This window comes from Diaphorina citri, unplaced genomic scaffold (assembly GCF_000475195.1).
Source record: "Diaphorina citri unplaced genomic scaffold, Diaci psyllid genome assembly version 1.1 scaffold165, whole genome shotgun sequence".
Taxonomy (NCBI): domain Eukaryota; kingdom Metazoa; phylum Arthropoda; class Insecta; order Hemiptera; family Psyllidae; genus Diaphorina; species Diaphorina citri.
The window spans coordinates 202973-222590 of record NW_007377602.1 but is presented as its reverse complement, the minus strand read 5'-3'; the positions used below and the strand labels follow the sequence as shown (position 1 = coordinate 222590).

General features: G+C 39.9%; 1 protein-coding gene across 1 annotated transcript in view; it reads left to right on the top strand.

The window, feature by feature from the left end:
* The first annotated feature begins 2287 nt into the window (after positions 1-2287).
* LOC103505335 (3'-5' RNA helicase YTHDC2-like) overlaps positions 2288-19618 on the top strand; it is a 37786-nt gene continuing 20455 nt past the window's right edge. The window contains exons 1-12 of the mRNA XM_026820668.1: positions 2288-2543; positions 4674-4764; positions 5862-6049; positions 6377-6591; positions 11544-11710; positions 12262-12376; positions 12884-13044; positions 13964-14259; positions 14766-14995; positions 15268-15426; positions 15815-16096; positions 18200-18471. Coding sequence (XP_026676469.1) covers positions 2435-2543; positions 4674-4764; positions 5862-6049; positions 6377-6591; positions 11544-11710; positions 12262-12376; positions 12884-13044; positions 13964-14259; positions 14766-14995; positions 15268-15426; positions 15815-16096; positions 18200-18471 — 2285 coding nt within the window. The 5' untranslated portion in view covers positions 2288-2434. The remainder of the gene's footprint in view (positions 2544-4673; positions 4765-5861; positions 6050-6376; positions 6592-11543; positions 11711-12261; positions 12377-12883; positions 13045-13963; positions 14260-14765; positions 14996-15267; positions 15427-15814; positions 16097-18199; positions 18472-19618) is intronic.

Below are 19618 nucleotides of genomic sequence, written 5' to 3'. Positions count from 1 at the left end.
TCTTTAGCAAGGGAAGTGTCAGGCTGGTATCCTCCCTGTTTAAAGTCCCTCAGCCAAAATATACCACCGTATTATTTATGCTGGGGTCTAAGAAGTCCTTTTAATGGCAGCGATTTTGGTATTTCGAGCGCCATTCTTGCCTATGTTGAGTTTTATGGTTTTTTATGTTCTTTATTGTAGGTTTTTTTTATGACCTTTATTGTAGACAAATTAGCTAATGTATTTTTTAACGAAACTGTAGTAGGTATGTCTCCGTTTTTACTTTTTAACTTTTGTTCACCTATAATAGGCTATACTTTACCCAAAAATATGCCGAGCTTAACTTTATTTTTTTCAATTCTCCTTGATTTTACCTTTATATTCCATTTTCCTCTGTATCCCTTGTATATTTTTATTGTATTACCTACACTTTTTTTTGGTGCTGGATTTTAACGAATCTTCTCTAAGAGTATGCCATCGATTTAGGTAAATTAAATTTACTTGTTTGTGTTTTGGGTGTAAATAAATTTGACAACGTCCCCTTGTTATTCTTTAGTTATTTACTTTTGTTTGTTTCATTTACAATTATTTCTTTATTTGTATATACTTTTTATTTTAAGATCCGAGATTGTTGAAAACTACGTATACCTAGTTACCTTACCTACCTAAGGTAGCTACCTACTAAAACTCCAAATTAATTATGCAAAAAGTGGCGCTATTTTGTCCATACTTTTTACTTGAGTAAGGACGGAAAATTGTTTAATAATAAAGGAAGGACGGGCTAAAAATTGATGTCTAAATCGGATGAGTAAAAGTGTGTCTAAACATAGTCGACCAGCCGTCGATCGATGATAGATAGATAGCTGTCGACTATGTGTGGACACTTCTGAAGAAAATATCAAAATTTGTACACTAAAATTAGCCTGACAAATTTGTACAGTAAAATTAGCCTGACAAATTTGTACAGTAAAATTAGCCTGACAAATTTGTACAGTAAAATTAGCCTGACCTTCTTGAAGTGCATCCCAAGCACTGAACCTTACATTTTTGTATTTATTTTTACCTATTTATTTGTAAATAATATCTACAATAATCTGTGTATATTTTCTGTAAATATTTTTGGTGTTTTTTTTTATTATATATAAATTTTCTGTGTAAATATTTTAATAGTTGTTCTGAGTGTGCTTTTCCCCACCTCTTTTGTAAATATAGTTTCCCCTATACAGGACCGAAATTTGTGTGTTCTTAAACCAAACTTTAAGATGGTTGGTCTCACACGGTTGAGTTTTGAGTCTGCTGCACATTCCAGGTAAACATATGGTTCACTTCTTCACATCCTCTAAACTGTATCTAAGATCTTTTATTGGCGTTTTTTTTTTCTGCTCTGAATGAAAATTGTATCCTTGCATTAGAATATTAATTAACACGCTTTAAATGTGCTAGAAAACTGCTTTTAAAAACGGTTGAAGATTGTATTACGCTTCATCTTTTGCATGCTTAATAAATTATTTTTATCTGAATTTAACTAAATAGGGAACAGGTTTTTTTACAATCACTCAAAAGATTTAAAGAATGGTTCACCTTTAAAAGTTGTGAAAAAAAAAAAAAAAAAAAAAAAAAATACAATTTTATTTTATTTTTTTCAATGTGTATTATTCGCTAGATTTGAAAGAGGGAACATCAATATCGGGCGGAGGTCTTAATGTCACGAAAACAAAGAAATAAGGGGGACAGGATAGGAGAAAACTAGTTGTTCCGAGAACGAATCTTACTTATCTTTTTTTTATCATTAAGTTTGACCCGGGAGGGAATCGAACCCACGACCTAGCGCTTACAAGGCAGACGCGCTACCAAGCTAACTAGGCTGTCTATTGTCTATACCCACCATAGTTTTTAAGAAAATATTAAGGAGTGATTTGTCATCTCCACTAATGATTTGTTCACAGCACATTGCATACCTAATTGAAATTCACGGCGTTCATATAAATTTCTTCTGTCCGCTCCTGTCTACATGGAATGTGAAAAGGTTAAGCACGTTCGAGTGTGGATTTTATTTGAATGAGTGGTCTAAAGACCCATACTTGTATTTGTTTGCGACCAAAAGCCAAAAGGAACGTTTTTTTCAGGCAGGTACCTACCTAGGTACTGAAGAAAAAGTAAAAATCACAAAAGAAAATATCATCTAATGAAAATACGCCTTTTCCTTTTGAGCGTATTTTTTCACGTGATCAATGATTCCAAGATGGCGGCTTTTATCAGAAATTTCAAACCGCGAAAAATTCAAAATCGTTATTTTCTGCATTTCTGATTTTGTGGGTCCAACCAATGGTCCATTGGATTTTTTCTGGGATTTGGAAAAGCAGAAAGGCTTAATCTAGCTGAATATCTATTTTTTCTGGTAGAATTTTCTCTCTAGTTGTGACTGATCTGCGTAAATCTATTGTGTGAAGTAAGAATGCCCCGTCGTAAGAAGAAAACTAGCGAGTTAATGTTGGTTGGAGAAGATGTGAAAATTGCCGTCAATTTGATCATCAAAAACTTCCTGTACAATTCAGACAGCAAAGGTATGTAACACTAGGTTCACACTGCACAGTAAAAAAACTGCGACATTTTTTTACTGTTGGACAGTAAAAAACTGTTCCGTTCCGTTGAGTTCACACTAGACAGTAAAAAAATGTCCCGTTCAGTTGATTACCACTTGAAACAAAAAAAGTTTCAGAGACGGACAACGTTCAGAGCGTTCAAGTGTGAACAACTGAACACGCTCATTCAGTTACAAGTGCCACTGAATCACTGAATTCAGTTACAATGGCAGAACAGATTCTAGTGTATAAAAAATTTTTTTTTTTTTTTTTTTTTTTTTTTTTTGAAAAATCGTCACTAAATTTATTTTAATTTAACATAAAAATGTGCTGCTCACAATATCGAGTATGTTTTTTTTTTTTTTTTTTAAGTCAGATAATTGGTTTGGTTAAAATAACCACTTACGAGATATGTGTACGTATATCAAGTAGGGATTTATGAAAATTAACAAATCATTTTTTGAATTGGGAACACTAACTTTTGCATGCTGTTTTTGATCCTTCAAGATCCTTAGATTAGATTTTCTTAGATTAATAAGTTTATACTTACTTCTGTGGATTGTATTTTTCGTATTACCTATACTTATTTTAATTTTTATCGCATTTCATTCAATAGACAGTGCATTTTTTCTTCTAAATTTGTTCTTTTGAAAGGAAAAAGATTTTTTGTGCCTTAATTTTAAACTAATCCGTCTCTTGTGCTTCCTCAGCTCTCGGTGCACGTCGAGGTAGACCTGTGTCGGTGGCAATCCCTATCGTCCATTTCTTCCTCCTCTTCTTCTTCTCCTTCTCCTCTCACTCGTCGGTCCTCCTCCCCTCCCCCCCAACGCTACAGACCCCGTGTGGAGGTCGGCTCCTGGACTGACAATGCAGAGGTCGGAGGACTGCGGGGTTCGAATCTGCCCAGCGTCAAAAAGTTGGCCGCCCAGTATATGACATCCCAGGAAAGTCTTGTGGTGAGTTTTTACTTTTTTATTTTTTTTTTTTTTTCAAACATTTATTTTAAGGTGGGTCTAACGTCTAAGATTCTTGAGGTATTGGCCCCTTTGTGTTGAGTGAGATAGGGGATACCAGCCTGACATTTCCCTTGCTCAAGAAATAGCAAAGGTTGAGTACGAAGGTCATCCATCCACTCGGGGGGGGGGATGTAGCCAAAACAAATGTCAGCCCAAAGCAATCGCCCTAGGGCTGATCGAGAGGCTGACGAAAACGCCGACTCCGTCTGAACACGGGAAAAGGCGAGGAAGAGGAAGAAGAAGATAAGGTTCGTTCTTGGAACGGCTGGCTTTCTCCTATCCTGTCTTCTTTCTTCGCTCTCGGGACGATAAGACCTCAGTAGTTACAGTTCCCTCGACCAAACCTTTTAGCTCGGGCACCAGCTTAACCTGATCAACCCAACTTTTAGGGATGTCTGTCCCCACACCTAATCCTCAGGGTGTGTTTATGTAACGGGCTGAGATGAGCTCGGACGAGGTGAGATAGGATATTGTTTCTACAGTTTTGCATTTTGGAGTGGTAACTTAAGCGAGGATAGCGTGGGATTGTTGGGCATTTTTTCTAACCCTCTGTCCCGGCGGCAATTTTCAAAATTTATTTTATATTTATTTTTGTTTGCTTTGTAATTCGCTTGTTTGTAATATCTAATTTAAATGAAAAGTATAATATAAACGTGCAAACTAGAGATAAAAAGTAAAAAATGAATTCAGATTGCAAGCCATGTATTGATCAAATGATTTTTTTTTTTTTTTTTTTTTTTAATTCAAGTAAGCTAGGTTTTATTTGTATTTATTTTTAATTTATTCTGTACCAAATACACAAGACCTTGTTTAGACTGTGGGAGTAAAGGGACTTTTCAGTCTCATTTTGGCAGTATAAACAGGGTTTATTCATTCATGGACTGGTTAAGAGGGTAATTATTCAGAAGCCATCACAATGAAAAAGAAAGGCTCTTCTTTTTTGTGTTAACCCTAACCCTATAACACTGGTGACTGCTCATTTCTGACAGCCCCTTTTGGTCACAATTGCCATTGACGTGACCTCTGAATTTCGAGCAGGATAAACCTGTTTTACTTTAGTTTTTTGGGCTTATTTATTTTCTTTTATATTTTACAGAGTACGAATTCCCGTCATGTTACAATAATGTACAGCGGGCATACATTCATGAGCTTGTCAAACAGTACGGACTCAAATCTAAAAGCAGAGGGTAAGTTTTATCTTTTGTAGGAAATGTGCTTATTCTTCCCTGGTAAAATGGTAAAATAAAATGAGGTCACTGCACAAAAAAAAAAAAAAAAAAAATGTGTGTTGGTTAACTGATGGTAATTACTACGGGGATTTAATCTCTTTCTTTTTGTAAATTTGTTTATTAGAATTAATATTCTCTGTACTAAATTTGCCAATAAAGAAATTACAGTTACAGTTAAAACAAAAGATGTGTCACAGCTTAACAGGGTATCACCAAATTTACAAGTAGGTAAACACATTGCTTCAGTGATGGGTCCAGTGGACTTTGGATCTAAAGGTTAAAGTCTTCAAAGTCAAGTCATATAATTTTATTTGTCATAGACACAAAGCGGCCGAAAAGCCGCCAAGCGTTGCACCAATCTTAACCAAAAGTGTCACATCCTTTTCACATTTGACAGCTGCATGCCAAATTTCAAGTCCCTAGCTCTTACCATTCCCGAGATATTACCATTCTCGAGACACATGGACCAATGGCTGAAACCTTGTATTTAGACTCTAGGGACCTTAAAACGTGTTTTGGCACTAAAAACTGGCCATCAAAAATTTGACCCGATATATTACCTTCCTTCCTATAGGATAAGGATTTTTTTAAAGAGGTTTGACAGAGGGAACTGTAACTGCTATGGTCTTATCGTCCCGAAATCAAAGAGAGAAGGAAGACAGGATGGGAGAAAGCCAGCCGTTCCGAGAACGAACATTATCCCAGCAGGATAAAATCCGCCCCGGGCGGGAATCGAAGCCGCGGCCTAGCGCTTACAAGGTAGACACACTACCAACTAAGCTAACTAGGCTGGCAGGATAAGGAAAGTAAGTTACAGTTCCCTCTGTTGTCCTCTTTTTACTGGCTTTGAAAAATCCTTATCTATCACTATCCCCTCTTATTATTTTGCGGTGTGCAATAAGAAAGGATTTTGCAAAAATCTAAACCGATCCTGAGATATGATCAATTTTTGATCGCTAAAATCTCCATAAGAAATATCCCTCTGTTGTCCTCTTTTTACTGGCTTTGAAAAATCCTTATCTATCACTAACCCCTCTTATTATTTTGTATTACAGGAAAGGATCAAACCGTTACTTGACAATTTACAAGCGGGATGGGTCATCCATTATTCAAAACGATGCGGTTCTAAGTCTCTCGCCATCCACTCTGCAGATATTCAACATGGTTTTGTCTCAGTGCCCTGTGACAGTGAAGGATCGTAATGAACTCCTACCTCTTGTGGAACGGGATAGACACCTTGAAGGTAAAAAAAAAAAAAATCATATCAAATCATGAATCATTCACAACTTTTGTGGGTATCACAGCATTACTAAGTGTTTCCTTTATTATTATTTTTCATCTACTTTTATTATCAGTATTACCATGGTAACTGCCACTGGTCGCTACTCGATTAAAGTAGCTACTCAATTGTCGTCATAAGGCTAAGTGCACCCTGAACTCCAAGTACTAGTGTGATACCCACTCGGGCACGGAGTTTGCTAGGCTTGAAAAATAGAAGGGGGGATTAACTTTTAATGGATTATTTGATTCCCAAAAGATATAAAATGAACTCTAATCTTTTCTACCCCAGGCAACAAAGACCAAACGGCTCTCTCCAAGGTGGCAGCGTCTTCCAAAATGTACAACATTGTCCCCGTGGTGCCTGCGTTCCAGACCAATCCAGCGGTTCTCAAACACAAAGCCACGCTGCCCGTCACTCAATATAAGAACCATATCATGCAAACCGTACTCAAGAATCAGGTGTTGATACTAACTGGTGATACAGGTTCAGGGAAATCTACTCAGGTATGCTATCCCGGTATTCCCGGTATGGTCCAAGGACGTGACTGTAAAAAACTTTACACGCTCATGAAGGCTCTGTGTTAAGTTACCACATCATTTTCCACAAGCCAAGAAAGGCCGAGAATGGCCTAGCTCAGCCCTGTACATAAACACAGCCTCAAAGTGTTCTTTTTGTGCACAAGTTTACCTATTGAGTTTAAACTTTCTTCTCTCCCCCCAGGAGAAGCCACCGGAAGTGACCCGAGTTTCACCTCCCAAGTGTTTGAACATCCTGACCAAGTCTTCTCCCATGAAACAGGTGAGTAGAATATACCGGGTGTCCCCCCCAAAAAACCAGCCACATTTTTTCCAATAATTCACCCTGAGAAAAAAGCTAGTGACAGGGTGCCACAAGTTTTGGGAAACTTAGAAATTTTTTTTCTTATTTTTTAATTATTATTGTTATTAATTAATGTTATTATTTTTTGTTTGGACGCTTCCCACACTTCGTAACTCTCGTAAGTCTTCTCCTTCTTCTTCTTCTTCCTCTTCTAATAGGTACATAGCTTACTATGTAAAATACTACTAATATTTAACCAACTTTAGTGATGTGGTTAGCACCGTGGGCTTTGAATCTGGAGGTTGGTGGTTCGAGTTCAAGTCAAGTCATAAAATTCAGCGTAGTGTATTCAGCGGGGAACGTTATTGGTGACGAGCATTCATGCTAAACACAATTAAAATTCCTCCTCCTTTAATAACATTTCTTTCCCTGTCTTCCCGCAGGTTCACAGTCTCACAGCGCGCAGTATTTCCAAAGAATTCCGCGAAGGTCTCAAACTCCAGAAACCTTCCATCCTCAACAAGAACAACCTCCTAGCCTGCACTGAACCCAAGCTAGAACCCCGGGAACTACAGATTATCAACGACCTTGAAGACAACCTCAAGGTCACGCCAAGGTAACTATAAATGACCTTAGTAGGTACAAGAACAACCTTCTAGCTTGCACTGAACCCAAACTAAAACCCCGGGCACTACAGATTATCAACGACCTTGATGACAATCTCAAGGTCACGCCAAGGTAAATATAAATGACCTTTAATATAATCTCAAGATCACGCCAAGCTAAATATAAATTACTTTGAAGACAATCTCAAGGTCACGGCAAGGTAAATATAAATGACCTTGAAGGCAATCTCAAGGTCACACCAAGGTAAATATAAATTTCCTTAGACAATTTCAAGATCACGCCAAGGTAAATATAATTGACCTTGAAGACAATTTCAAGGTCACACCAAGGTAAATATAAATTACTTTGAAGGTAGCCTCAAGGTCACGCCAAGGTAAATATAAATGACCTTGAAGTGGAAGGGCTTGTCGAAAAGTAGAAACACAATACCACCACGTCACGTTAACTCATAGGGAGTCAGAAAGATGTAGTTGAAAGTTTTCGCATAATAATGTAGGTAATCTCGTGAGCTCACGTCACGTGAAGTGATAGTAATGTGGCTATCCTGAATGAAATTACCTACAGTATTTGGGAAAACTTTGAACTACACCTTTCTAACTCCCCGTGACTTCACGTGACGTGATGGTAGTGTGTCTCTACCTTTAGAATCGTCCCCGAAAACGTTGATATAGTAGGCTGGAATATTGATACGTATTTATTTATTATTATTATTATTTTTAAATGCCATGTTTAATATTTCCAATTTGTTTGACAGGTCAGAAAAGGACGATGTATCAGACGACAGTGGTACGGCATCCCCCACTGTTCAGTTCTACGAGGACAAACTGAGCTTCTGGGAAATGAAGACTTCACGATAAAATGAAGACTTGCTACGACACAGACTACTGGAGTCTGATGTAGCAGTTGTTTCATTGCTACGAAGATAAACTGAGCTCCTAGGAATTGAAGACTTCCAGAATATAAAAGCGGAGACTTGCTACGACACAGACCACTGGAGTCTGATGTAGCAGTTGTTTCATTGCTACGAAGATAAACTGAGCTTCTGGGAGGTGAAGACCTTTAAAAGCGGAAGACTTGCTACGACACAGACCACAGGAGCCTAACGTAGAATAAAATAGAATCTACCTTGTTTATTCTGCTCGAATGAGACTAAACAGTCCGTTTATCCCAGCAGTCTAAAAAGGTCTCGTTTATTTTATGGTTTTAATAACAGAACAACAGAGGAGACTCCATATAATGGTTATGAAAGGTTATAATCATGTGCAAAAAAAGTCTGTTTAGGGTTGGAATCGAACCCATGACCCAGCGCTTACAAGGCAGACACGCTACCAACCCAGCTAACTAGGCTGGTGGGCTAAGCTTGATTAATTTTTTTCTGCTGTATTTTTTTTTCTTTTTTTTTTTTAATTTAAGCAAGGTTTTAATTTATAAAAAATACACCTATTTTGTACCAAATACATGAGACCTTGTTTAGACTGCAGGAGTAAAGGGACTTTTCAGTCTCATTCTGGCAGTATAAACAGGGTATATTCTATTCTATTCTAATTTTAAGTATTGCAAATGGCTTTGTTGCTAAATTGTATCAAAAATAAATAAATTTTAGGTACCTATGTACTTTGAGTGTAAATATTTACTGCTGGAGTAAAGGGACTTTTCAGTCCTATGCGAGCAGTATAAATAAGCACTATTATTATTATTATTATTATTATTATTATTCCCAGGCAAGTTGTTCCCAGTAAAGGAATACTATCTCGAGGACATCCTACCTATGATTGGCTATTCCAGTAAGAACATGGCCAAAATCCAAGCTCAGATGCGCCTCAAAGCTAAGCAACAGACTGAGCTGGAGAAGTGGATGGAGAGACTGACCTTGGGTAGTGGAGGTGAAGGCAGCGCGGTGGAGGAGGACGGAGGTGAGTGGAAAGGTCCCGGGTTCGATGCCCGGAGTCGGAAAAAAAAGTTGCACTCTTATTGTACCCATAGGTATTTATCTTTATTTATTTATTTATTTATTTTTTTTATCCTCTCTTCCTTCTCTCTTCGATTTCGGGACGATAAGACCTTAGCAGTTACAGTTCCCTCTATTAAACCTATTTAAAAAAGTGTCCGGAATATTTAACATTTATGTTCCCTTAACTCTCCTATGAACCAAGCACACCTAAATTCCTGTCCAGCCCTGGAAGCCTGGAGTTCCATTGTAGAAAAATATTGGGACTCGTGTAGGAAAATGGCCTAATGGTCAGTGTCCGACATTTGTAAACAAAATTTTAAAAAGAGTTTTTTTTTCAAGAGTAAAGAAGAGACTGTTCAGGTCCAGTGCCCTAAATCACCAAAGTATGGAAAAGTATTTACAATTCCATATTTTGACATGATTCGTCCAAATTCAAAATTCTGCTTTTCCATTGGCTATTACACTTGTAAGATACTTTTCCATACTTTGGTGATTTAGGGCACAGGTCCATATGAGCAGTATAAATATTATCCCTGTAACATTTCTCTTCTTAAATTTCCAGAAGACCCGCAGCCCGACTCAACCCCGGCGGCGACGGAAACGGACGACCTCGATTCGGGTCTTTCCGCCTCCCCCTCCCCCTCTCTGCCCTCTCAAACCAACAACAAGTACGTCAATGAGTGTATTTACAACGCGTACCACAAGAACGACATTGAGTCAGCACTCACGCAGTTCCTATACTTTGTATTCAATGATAACGTACCGGTAGACTATCAGGTGAGTCAGCATAGCATACACATTGAGTCAGCACACGGCACGCAGTTCCTATACTTTGTATTCAATGATAATGTACCGATAGACTATCAGGTGAGTCAGCATAGAATACACATTGAGTCAGCACACGACACGCAGTTACTAAACTTTGTATTCAATGATAACGTACCGGTAGACTATCAGGTGAGTCAGCATAGAATACACATTGAGTCAGCACATGGCACTCAGTTCCTATACTGTGTATTCAGTGATAACGTACCGGTAGACTATGAGGTGAGTCAGCATAGAATACACATTGAGTCAGCACACGGCACGCAGTTCTTATACTTTGTATTCAATGATAACGTACCGGCAGACTATCGGGTGAGTCAGCATAGCATACACATTGAGTCAGCACACGGCACTCAGTTCCTATACTTTGTGTTCAATGATAACGTACCGGTAGACTATCAGGTGAGTCAGCATAGAATACACATTGAGTCAGCACACGGCACTCAGTTCCTATACTGTGTATTCAATGATAACGTACCGGTAGACTATCAGGTGAGTCAGCATAGAATACACATTGAGTCAGCACATGGCACGCTGTTCCTATACTTTGTATTCAATGATAACGTACCGGTAGACTATCAAGTGAGTCAGCATAGAATACACATTGAGTCAGCACACGGCACGCAGTTCCTATACTTTGTATTCAATGATAACGTACCGGGCGACTGGTATGAGTAACTCAGGAGCTTGGGTTCAATAGACCAGTTGCGCTGACTTAGGTAAGGTTTTAAAGTCAAAGAGCCAAAAAGAAGAAGAAGAAGAAAAAAAGAGGGTCTTCAGAACTTTTAACCTGGGAAGCCAGCCTAGTTAGCTTGGTTGGTAGCGCGTCTACCTTGTAAGCGCTAGGCCGTGGGTTCGATTCCCGCCCGGGGCAGATTCTATCGGAAAAATTAAAAAAAAAAAAAAAATCAATAATTTTAATTACCTACTGATTCCTTATTACACAAGAAGTATTTTAAGATGGAAAATTTTCCACCAATAATCGGCCGCCATAGGCAGCTCGGGCATTGGAATTTTTTTGAAATACATATTATGCAAATGTACCTAATAGATTCGTATAAGCTTAACCCATCCCTTGGGGCAATTACCCCAACACCTAACCCTCAGACTGGGTTTTTTGTGTATGATATACCTAAGAACTAATCATAGAAAGTCGTAGGATGTTCACACCAGATTTTTTACGTTTCATCTCTGGATTGATGTAAAATCAAAATATCTACGTTTCGATTGCAGGTGCCCCAAATTATTCTCGAGCATTACCGGGACAGCAAGCAGCCTGCCCGCATCATATGTGCTCAGCCAAGACGTATATCAGCAGTGACCGTAGCAGAGAGGGTGGCTTATGAGATAAATGAAACAGTGGGTAACACAGTGGGGTATCAGATACGTCTGGAAAGTCGGTAAGTATTGCTTAAATACCTTGCTTATAGCTTATAATGTGTTAAAATACACAAGACCTTGGTTAGACAGCAGTGACCGTAGCAGAAAGAGTGGCTTATGAGATAAATGAAACTGTGGGTAACACAGTGGGGTATCAGATACGACTGGAAAGTCGGTAAGTAACATTTTCCCGCGTTCAGACGGGGTCGGTGTTTTTCGTCAGCCTCTCAATCAGCCCAGGGGTGATTACTTTGAGCCAACGTTTGGTTTTGGCGACGATTTTTTTTACGAATGGACGACCTTTGCACTCAACCTTTTGCGGCCTGCTATTTCTTTAGAAAAGGAAATTTGAGGCTGGTATATCCTCCCTGTTTAAAGTCCCCCAGCCAGACTATTGGCAGAATCCTGCCCCTTTAAATAAAACAGGGGAAAATTAATTACCTACTTATTTTTACTTTCTTTGTGTTTGTAATGAAATGATTAATGAAGCTTTAAGCCTCTTCCAAAAACCTCAAACTTGCTGAGAATAAGCCCTTTTTAAAATAAAACTCTTCGACATGTCATTTTTCAGGTCTTCCGGGAAAACCGTCCTGACTTACTGTACGAATGGAGTGCTGATTCGAACTCTGATGGGTGCTGATTCCGCATCTATCATAAGCACCATCACTCATCTGATTATAGACGAGGTAGGTTATGTCCACAATTTTAATCTCCTTAAAAATAGACATAATGCCACAATAACAGTCCAAAGGTGTCGTCCAAAACGGACCAAAAATGTCCACAAAATCAGGCCAAAAACGTCCACAAAAATTGACCGAAGTTGATCTTTGTTGTCCACCAAAATGGGCACATATTTAATGTCCACAGTCCACATCGGTCTTTTTACGTCTAACCTAGTTAGCTTGGAGGGTAACGCGTCTGCCTTGTAACTGCTAGGTCGCGGGTTCGATTCCCGCCCGGGGGCGAATTAATCCTAAACAGAGAAGATTCGATGTGGGAACGGCTGGCTTTTTCCTATCTTTTCTTCTTTGTCTCTTCGTTTTTAGGATGATAAGACCTCCATTGTCACAGTTCCTTATATCTACTCATTTCTCCAAAAAAATCACAGCATTACTAAAGGTTAGTGCCTCCTTTACGATTTTTTCTTATTGATCATCAATTTTTTCACATATATATATATATGTTTTTCCCAGGTTCACGAACGAGATAGATCGACGGATTTCCTTCTGATAGCTCTGAAGGAATTGCTTCTCCAGTGTCGTAACCTACGTCTCATTCTAATGTCAGCCACCGTCGACACTGACTTGTTCTCGAAGTATTTCCACAACTGCCCCATCATCAGCATACCGGGTGAGTAGAATACTTGGGGTACACACTGTAGTATCCTGTTATGACGATTACTGGTACATGAATTACTCGGTGTACCAGTGTTCGGCCATTTGAAATTTGATGTACCTATCTTTTGACCCATTTAATCAAATCATGAATTATTTGTGGTAGAACAGAGCTTTTTCACAACTTTTGTGGATATCCCAGCATTACTAAGTGCCTCCTTTGCAATCAGTTTCCATATTTCAATCATCTTTTTACACTGGTAATGCCACCCCTGGTCGCTACTCGATTGAAGTAGTTACCGGTACTCACTTGTCCTCACGAGGCTCAGTGCACCTCCAAGCACAGAGCCGAAAAAACTTCGACCCCGCCGTGCAAGCCACTCGGCCACGGAGGGTGCTTTTACTCTATGTGTTATTGTGTTCTATAATATTTCTATTCTATTCTATACCTGTCTCAGTGGTGAAAAAAAAAAAAAAAAAAAAAACACTACTCATGTATACTTATACTTAAGCAGACATGAATGCTTGTCACAAATATCGTTCCCCAATTTTATTATTACACCTAGATAAATTTTATGACTTGTCTTGGACTCGAACCACCAACCTCCAGATCCAGAGTCCACCGTGCTAACCACTGCACCACGAGGTTGGTTCTAAGCCTCTTAGGTGAGATCTCCATCTTGTTAGGTATCTGTGATGTTTTTGTCTTTTATGAAAAAGGGAACAAAAAGGAAAAAAAGTAGGAAGAAAAAAAGAAGCATGAAGTTGAGGATTTGTATTCCTTGATGCACAATCTTTTTCTGATTATTTCTGATCTTTTTTTTCTTTTTTCTGATTATTAAAACTGAAAATATTTAACATTAGGTTTTACTGTTTTTGGCGGTAGAAACCTTTTTCTGATCTAAACAAAGCACTACTTTTGCTCTATTTTGTTCACAGACTGGAATACTCGCACACCACCACAACCTCCTCCCTTCTCCCACCGTCCTCTCCCTCTCCCCCACCCTCCACCCCTCCTCCCCCGTCTAACCCGGAGGTGCCGAACACTGGTACACCGTCCACCTCGTGTACCAGTGATCGTCACCTGAGCGCCGAGGCTAAACTAGGGCTGGACTCGTACCTGGGGTCGATAGACGAGGACAGCGTGGACCATGCGTTGATTTTGAGCTTGGTACGGCACATATGCGGCCATGCGCGACAGGATCCGAAAGCCGCCATTTTGATTTTCCTACCCGGTGAGTGACAGGAAAAGTAGTCCAAAGCCTTTTTTTTAATGGGATGCTATACACTGCCCCGGCAAAGCGTATTACCTTTTCTTCGTCTTTTTCCAAATTGCCGAACACTGGTACACGAAATAATTCGTGTACCAGTATTCGTCATCAGAATAAGCAAGGTATTTTCGTCATCAGAATCTGTTCGATTCTTTTCCGCAGGCTATGAAGATACAGTCACGCTGAAAGAAATGCTTTTATTACCTTTTCTTCGTCTTTTTCCAAATGACCGAACACTGGTACTCGGAATAATTCGTGTACCAGTATTCGTCATCAGAATAAACAAGGTATTTTCGTCATCAGAATCTATTCTATTCTTTTTCGCAGGATACGAAGATATAGTCACGCTGAAAGAAATGCTTTTATTACCTTTTCTTCGTCTTTTTCCAAATTGCCGAACACTGGTACACGGAATAATTCATGTACCAATAATCGTCAGCACAGACTTTTATATTCAATTCTTTTTACAGGCTACGAAGACATAGTCACTCTGCAAGAAATGCTGTTCTCGGACCCGACCTGTTACTCACAGTTGTACGTTCTCACTTTACACTCTCAAATGCAGACCTCCAAACAGAAACTCGTCTTCAACGCCCCACCAGAGGGTCTGCGAAAGATTATCCTGTCTACCAATATTGCTGAGACGTCTATCACTATCAATGATGTGGTGTATGTGATTGACTGTGGCAAACATAAGGAGGTAGGTAAACCCATATATGGTGGATTTCACCAACGACTTAATGAGAGATGTAACTAATGGGAGAATTTTCAATGATAGAAAAAGGAGTTTTTAGTGATCCAAGAAGGAGGAGTGGCGGCATTACCAGTGTAAAAAGATTCTTGAAAGATGGAAATTGATTGCATAGGAAGCACTAAGTAATGCTGTGATATCCTCAAAAAGTTGTGAAAAGGCTTTGCTTTAACACAAATAAATTCATGATTGATTGATTGTTTAAATCTTCCTGTTGACAGAAAACCTACAATTCCCTCTCGGGAGTAACCAGTCTGCAATCTGTATGGGTATCCAAAGCTTGCGCTAGACAGAGGTCCGGCCGAGCGGGCAGAGTACAGCCTGGATTTTGCTATCATTTGTTCTCCCGAGCCAGATATCAGAGTCTACCAGAATTTCAGGTATGTAGAATGGTAATAGAATATGAATGAAGTCGAATAGTATGGATATTTATATTAAATTAAATGCCGTTTCTTTGTGTTATTAAATCACAACTTTGGTGCTCACTGCAGCATTGTAGGATTTTTCAAAAATGTCTATAATCCCAACACCCAATGTTCTCCTACCCAATTGGAAATGTAAAATGTAAATGTACATTTTACATTTTGCATTTTGCATTTTCCATTTTGCATTTTGCGGTTTGCACATCTCTGTCCATTATTATATGGTAAAATTCTCAAATAAATGAGGATAAAATTCCATACCTCGGCTGGGATCGAACCCACGCCCTCCTGATTACCAGGCGAGCGTCTTGACCACTACGCCACCGAGGCAGGTTAATATGTTTATGTTCTGCAGACAATGGACGCCCTCGACCCTTGGGAAGATCTAACAGAGCTAGGCCGTCACCTTCTGGACCTGCCCATTTCCCCACGCTATGGCAAAATGCTACTGGTAGCCTGCGTACTCAAATGCCTGGACCCTATTCTAACCATAGTGGCCAGTCTTGCGTACCGAGATCCGTTTCTGATACCGATGTGCGCGTCTGAGAAGTGCGCGGCGCGCAATCAGCGCAAGGCCCTCGCGGGGGGCGCCGCGTCGGATCATATGGCGTTGCTGAGAGCTTTCCAGGTGAGCGCGTTACTTCTTTACTAGCAGGTACCAACCTCAGTTCTGCCCTATTTAATTAAAAGGCAGTATGTCTATGTATGTCCAAAAAATTCAGTTTCAGGAATCTACTTTAGTGTTTATTCTAGAGAATTGTTCATGTGGTTTTTGAATTCTAGATGTCAAATTACATGAAAATCAATATAAAACTCAAAATCGAAAATTGGGATATCCTGCCTTCTTTCTTCGGAGGGCAGAGTTGTGTTTAGCACGGTGAACTCTGGATCTGGAGGTTGGTGGTTCGAGTCCCACTAAAATCATAGAATTTACCCTGGTGTGTCATAGCTTCGCAACCAATCTTCTGGGGCTATTGCCCTTACACCTAAGGCACAGAGTGGGCTTTTATCAATAAATAATGATCTTTTTTTCTGTTTGTTGACAGAGGGAACTGTAACTGCTATGGTCTTATCGTCCCGAAATCGAAGAGAGAAGGAAGACAGGATGGAAGAAAGTTGACAGAGGGAACTGTAACTGCTATGGTCTTATCGTCCCGAAATCGAAGAGAGAAGGAAGACAGGATAGGAGAAAGCGATTATCGTCCCGAAATCGAAGAGAGAAGGAAGACAGGATAGGAGAAAGCCTGCCGACAGAGGGAACTGTAACTGCTATGGTCTTATCGTCCCGAAATCGAAGAGAGAAGGAAGACAGGATAGGAACACAGAGGGAACTGTAACTGCTATGGTCTTATCGTCCCGAAATCGAAGAGAGAAGGAAGACAGGATAGGAGAAAGCCAGGGGGAACTGTAACTGCTATGGTCTTATCGTCCCGAAATCGAAGAGAGAAGGAAGACAGGATAGGAGAAAGCCAGCCGTTCCGCTGTAACTGCTATGGTCTTATCGTCCCGAAATCGAAGAGAGAAGGAAGACAGGATAGGAGAAAGCCAGCCGTTCCGAGGACGAACATTATCCCATCAGGATAAAATCCGCCCCGGGCGGGAATCGAACCCGTGGCCTAGCGCTTACAAGGCAGACGCACTACCAACTAATATTCCCCGCCGTTTTTACTTTCCTTATCCTGTAGGAAGGAAAGTTATGTGGGGGTGAAATTTTCGATAGTCAGTTTTTAGCTTTTTAGTGCCAAAACCCGTTCTAAGGTCCATAGAACCTACATTCAAAGTTTCAGTCATTGGTCCGTGTGTGTCCGTACTCCGTCTGTCTGTAAACAAAATATCTCGAGAACGTTGTGAGCTAGAGATAGGGACATAAAAATGGGTATGTAGTCTACAAATGTGATAAGGATGCAACACGAAACTTTTAGTTAAGATCGGTACAGCGGTTGGTGGTGTTTCGGCCGCTTTTTGGAGATCTTCGGCCCTACTGACCAAACGGTATGAGATATCGAAAAAGTTATGAAAGGAGACCCCCAAAATCATGAAACCCAGCTAATTTAATAGAGTCCCTCTGTCAAACCCTTTTTTTTTAAAAAAAAAAAAAAAAAAAAATGTTCTCCTACCATGCTGGCGCCATATGGATATTATATGAATAGAACAGAATCGATTGATTGAATAGATATGTGCCAGACAACGTTCTGGTTGAGTGGGCAGAGTTCAGCCTGGATGTTACTATCATTTGTTTATGTGAGATTTTGCTATCTCACATATTTGCTATCTCACATTTGATTTTATTATCTCACATATCCCTTTTTTTTCAGGTGGCAGAAATTCTGCGTACCCCACTCACAGAGTTGTGTCTCCACGCCAAGAGTTTGGCCAAGCTACTTACGCCTCCTAATACGACCATAGGGGACTTCCTCAGTAAAGCTATTGAACCTCCTACTTGTATAATGACCAGAAATGCTCGATATATGTATTTGGAAAAATCCTACAATGCTGCAGTGAGCACCAAAGTTGTGATATAGTAACACAAAGAAAGACATTTATTCCGCCCCGGGTGGGAATCGAACCCGCGGCCTAGCGCTTACAAGGCAGACGCACTACCAACTAAGCTAACTAGGCTGGCTTTTCTGTTTGAATAAACCAAAGCTTTGGCACAGGGGCTTTTCAGTTCTATTTGCGCAGAAATCGCTATATTCTATAGGTACTTATCTCCCTTTTCCTTCCCTCGCAGGCATGGCAAGACGCACGGCAGCGCAAACTCCAGTCGCAATTCTGCGCGTCGCGCTACATTTCTGCCGCAACCATGGAAATGATCGTGGCCACGCGCTCGCAACTCCTATCCCAGCTGCGCGCCTCTGGGTTCGTGAAACCTCGGGGAACTTCGGATATGAAGGACCTGAATACGAACTCGGAATATTGGCCCGTCATTAAGGCGTGCCTGGTAGCCGGGCTTTATCCGAACCTGGTGCGTGTAGACCGGGCCCATAGCGTTCTGAGATCACAGTGAGTTAAAATCCGCCCCGGGCGGGAATCGAACCCGCGGCCTAGCGCTTACAAGGCAGACACACTACCAACTAAGCTAACTAGGCTGGCATACCATCAGTTTGATAAAGCCAACAGAATAAGTATAGAGGTTTAACGTTACAGGTTACTGTATGCGTCGACTGAAACCGTACACTGCCTCGACATCATAGATTCACCTCGTCGATGGACGGTGTCGACGATGTGTGGAGTGTGGACACAGCTTAAGGTCTAAAGGCGTGTCCACACATCGTCGACCGGTCGTCGCTCGATGTCAACTGAATTTAGACTGCGGGATTAAAGGTTCTTTTCAATCTCATTCTCGTAGAATAAACAGGGTATATTCTATATTCAGGGTATATTCCCGCCCGGGGCGGATTTTATCCTGATGGGATAATGTTCGTTCTCGGAACGGCTGGCTTGCTTCTATATCCTGTCTTCCTTCTCTCTTCGATTTCGGGACGATAAGACCTTAGCAGTTACAGTTCCCTCTGTCAAACCTCTTGAAAAAAAAAAAAATCTTTCTCCCAGGCCATCCAATCACTATCAAGTAGACCTGTGCCCTAAATCACCAAAGTATGGAAAAGTATCTTACAAGTGTAATAGCCAATGGAAAAGCAGAATTTTGAATTTGGACGAATCATATCGAAATATGGAATTGTAAATACTTTTCCATACTTTGGTGATTTAGGGCACAGGATATGAAGTTCATTCCAAATCAATCGAGCGAATTCAACACATAGCTCTCAGAATGATGAAATACAAGATGAGCAATAGCAATATTGATAGTACGAACTTCAGTTACTATTTGGTTGAGTCAGCACTTGGTCTTCTTTCACTCGCTAACAGACGCGAAATGTATGACCTAGAGGAGGAGAACTATCGATAGTCGGCGCCATCGATAACTATCGATAGTTTTTTTTATTACGTATTTTCCTTGTTTCTAAAGGTCTTATCCCCCAAAGAGACCTAACCCAACCTAATTTAAAGAAAATTATTAACTGTACACGTATTAATTTAGGTCACAGGGTTTTATTTCAACATTTTATTTTATTTTTATTTTTATTATTTTTACAAAATATATATTTTTTTTTTTTTTTCATAGATTTGTATACATCTATGTTTTTTT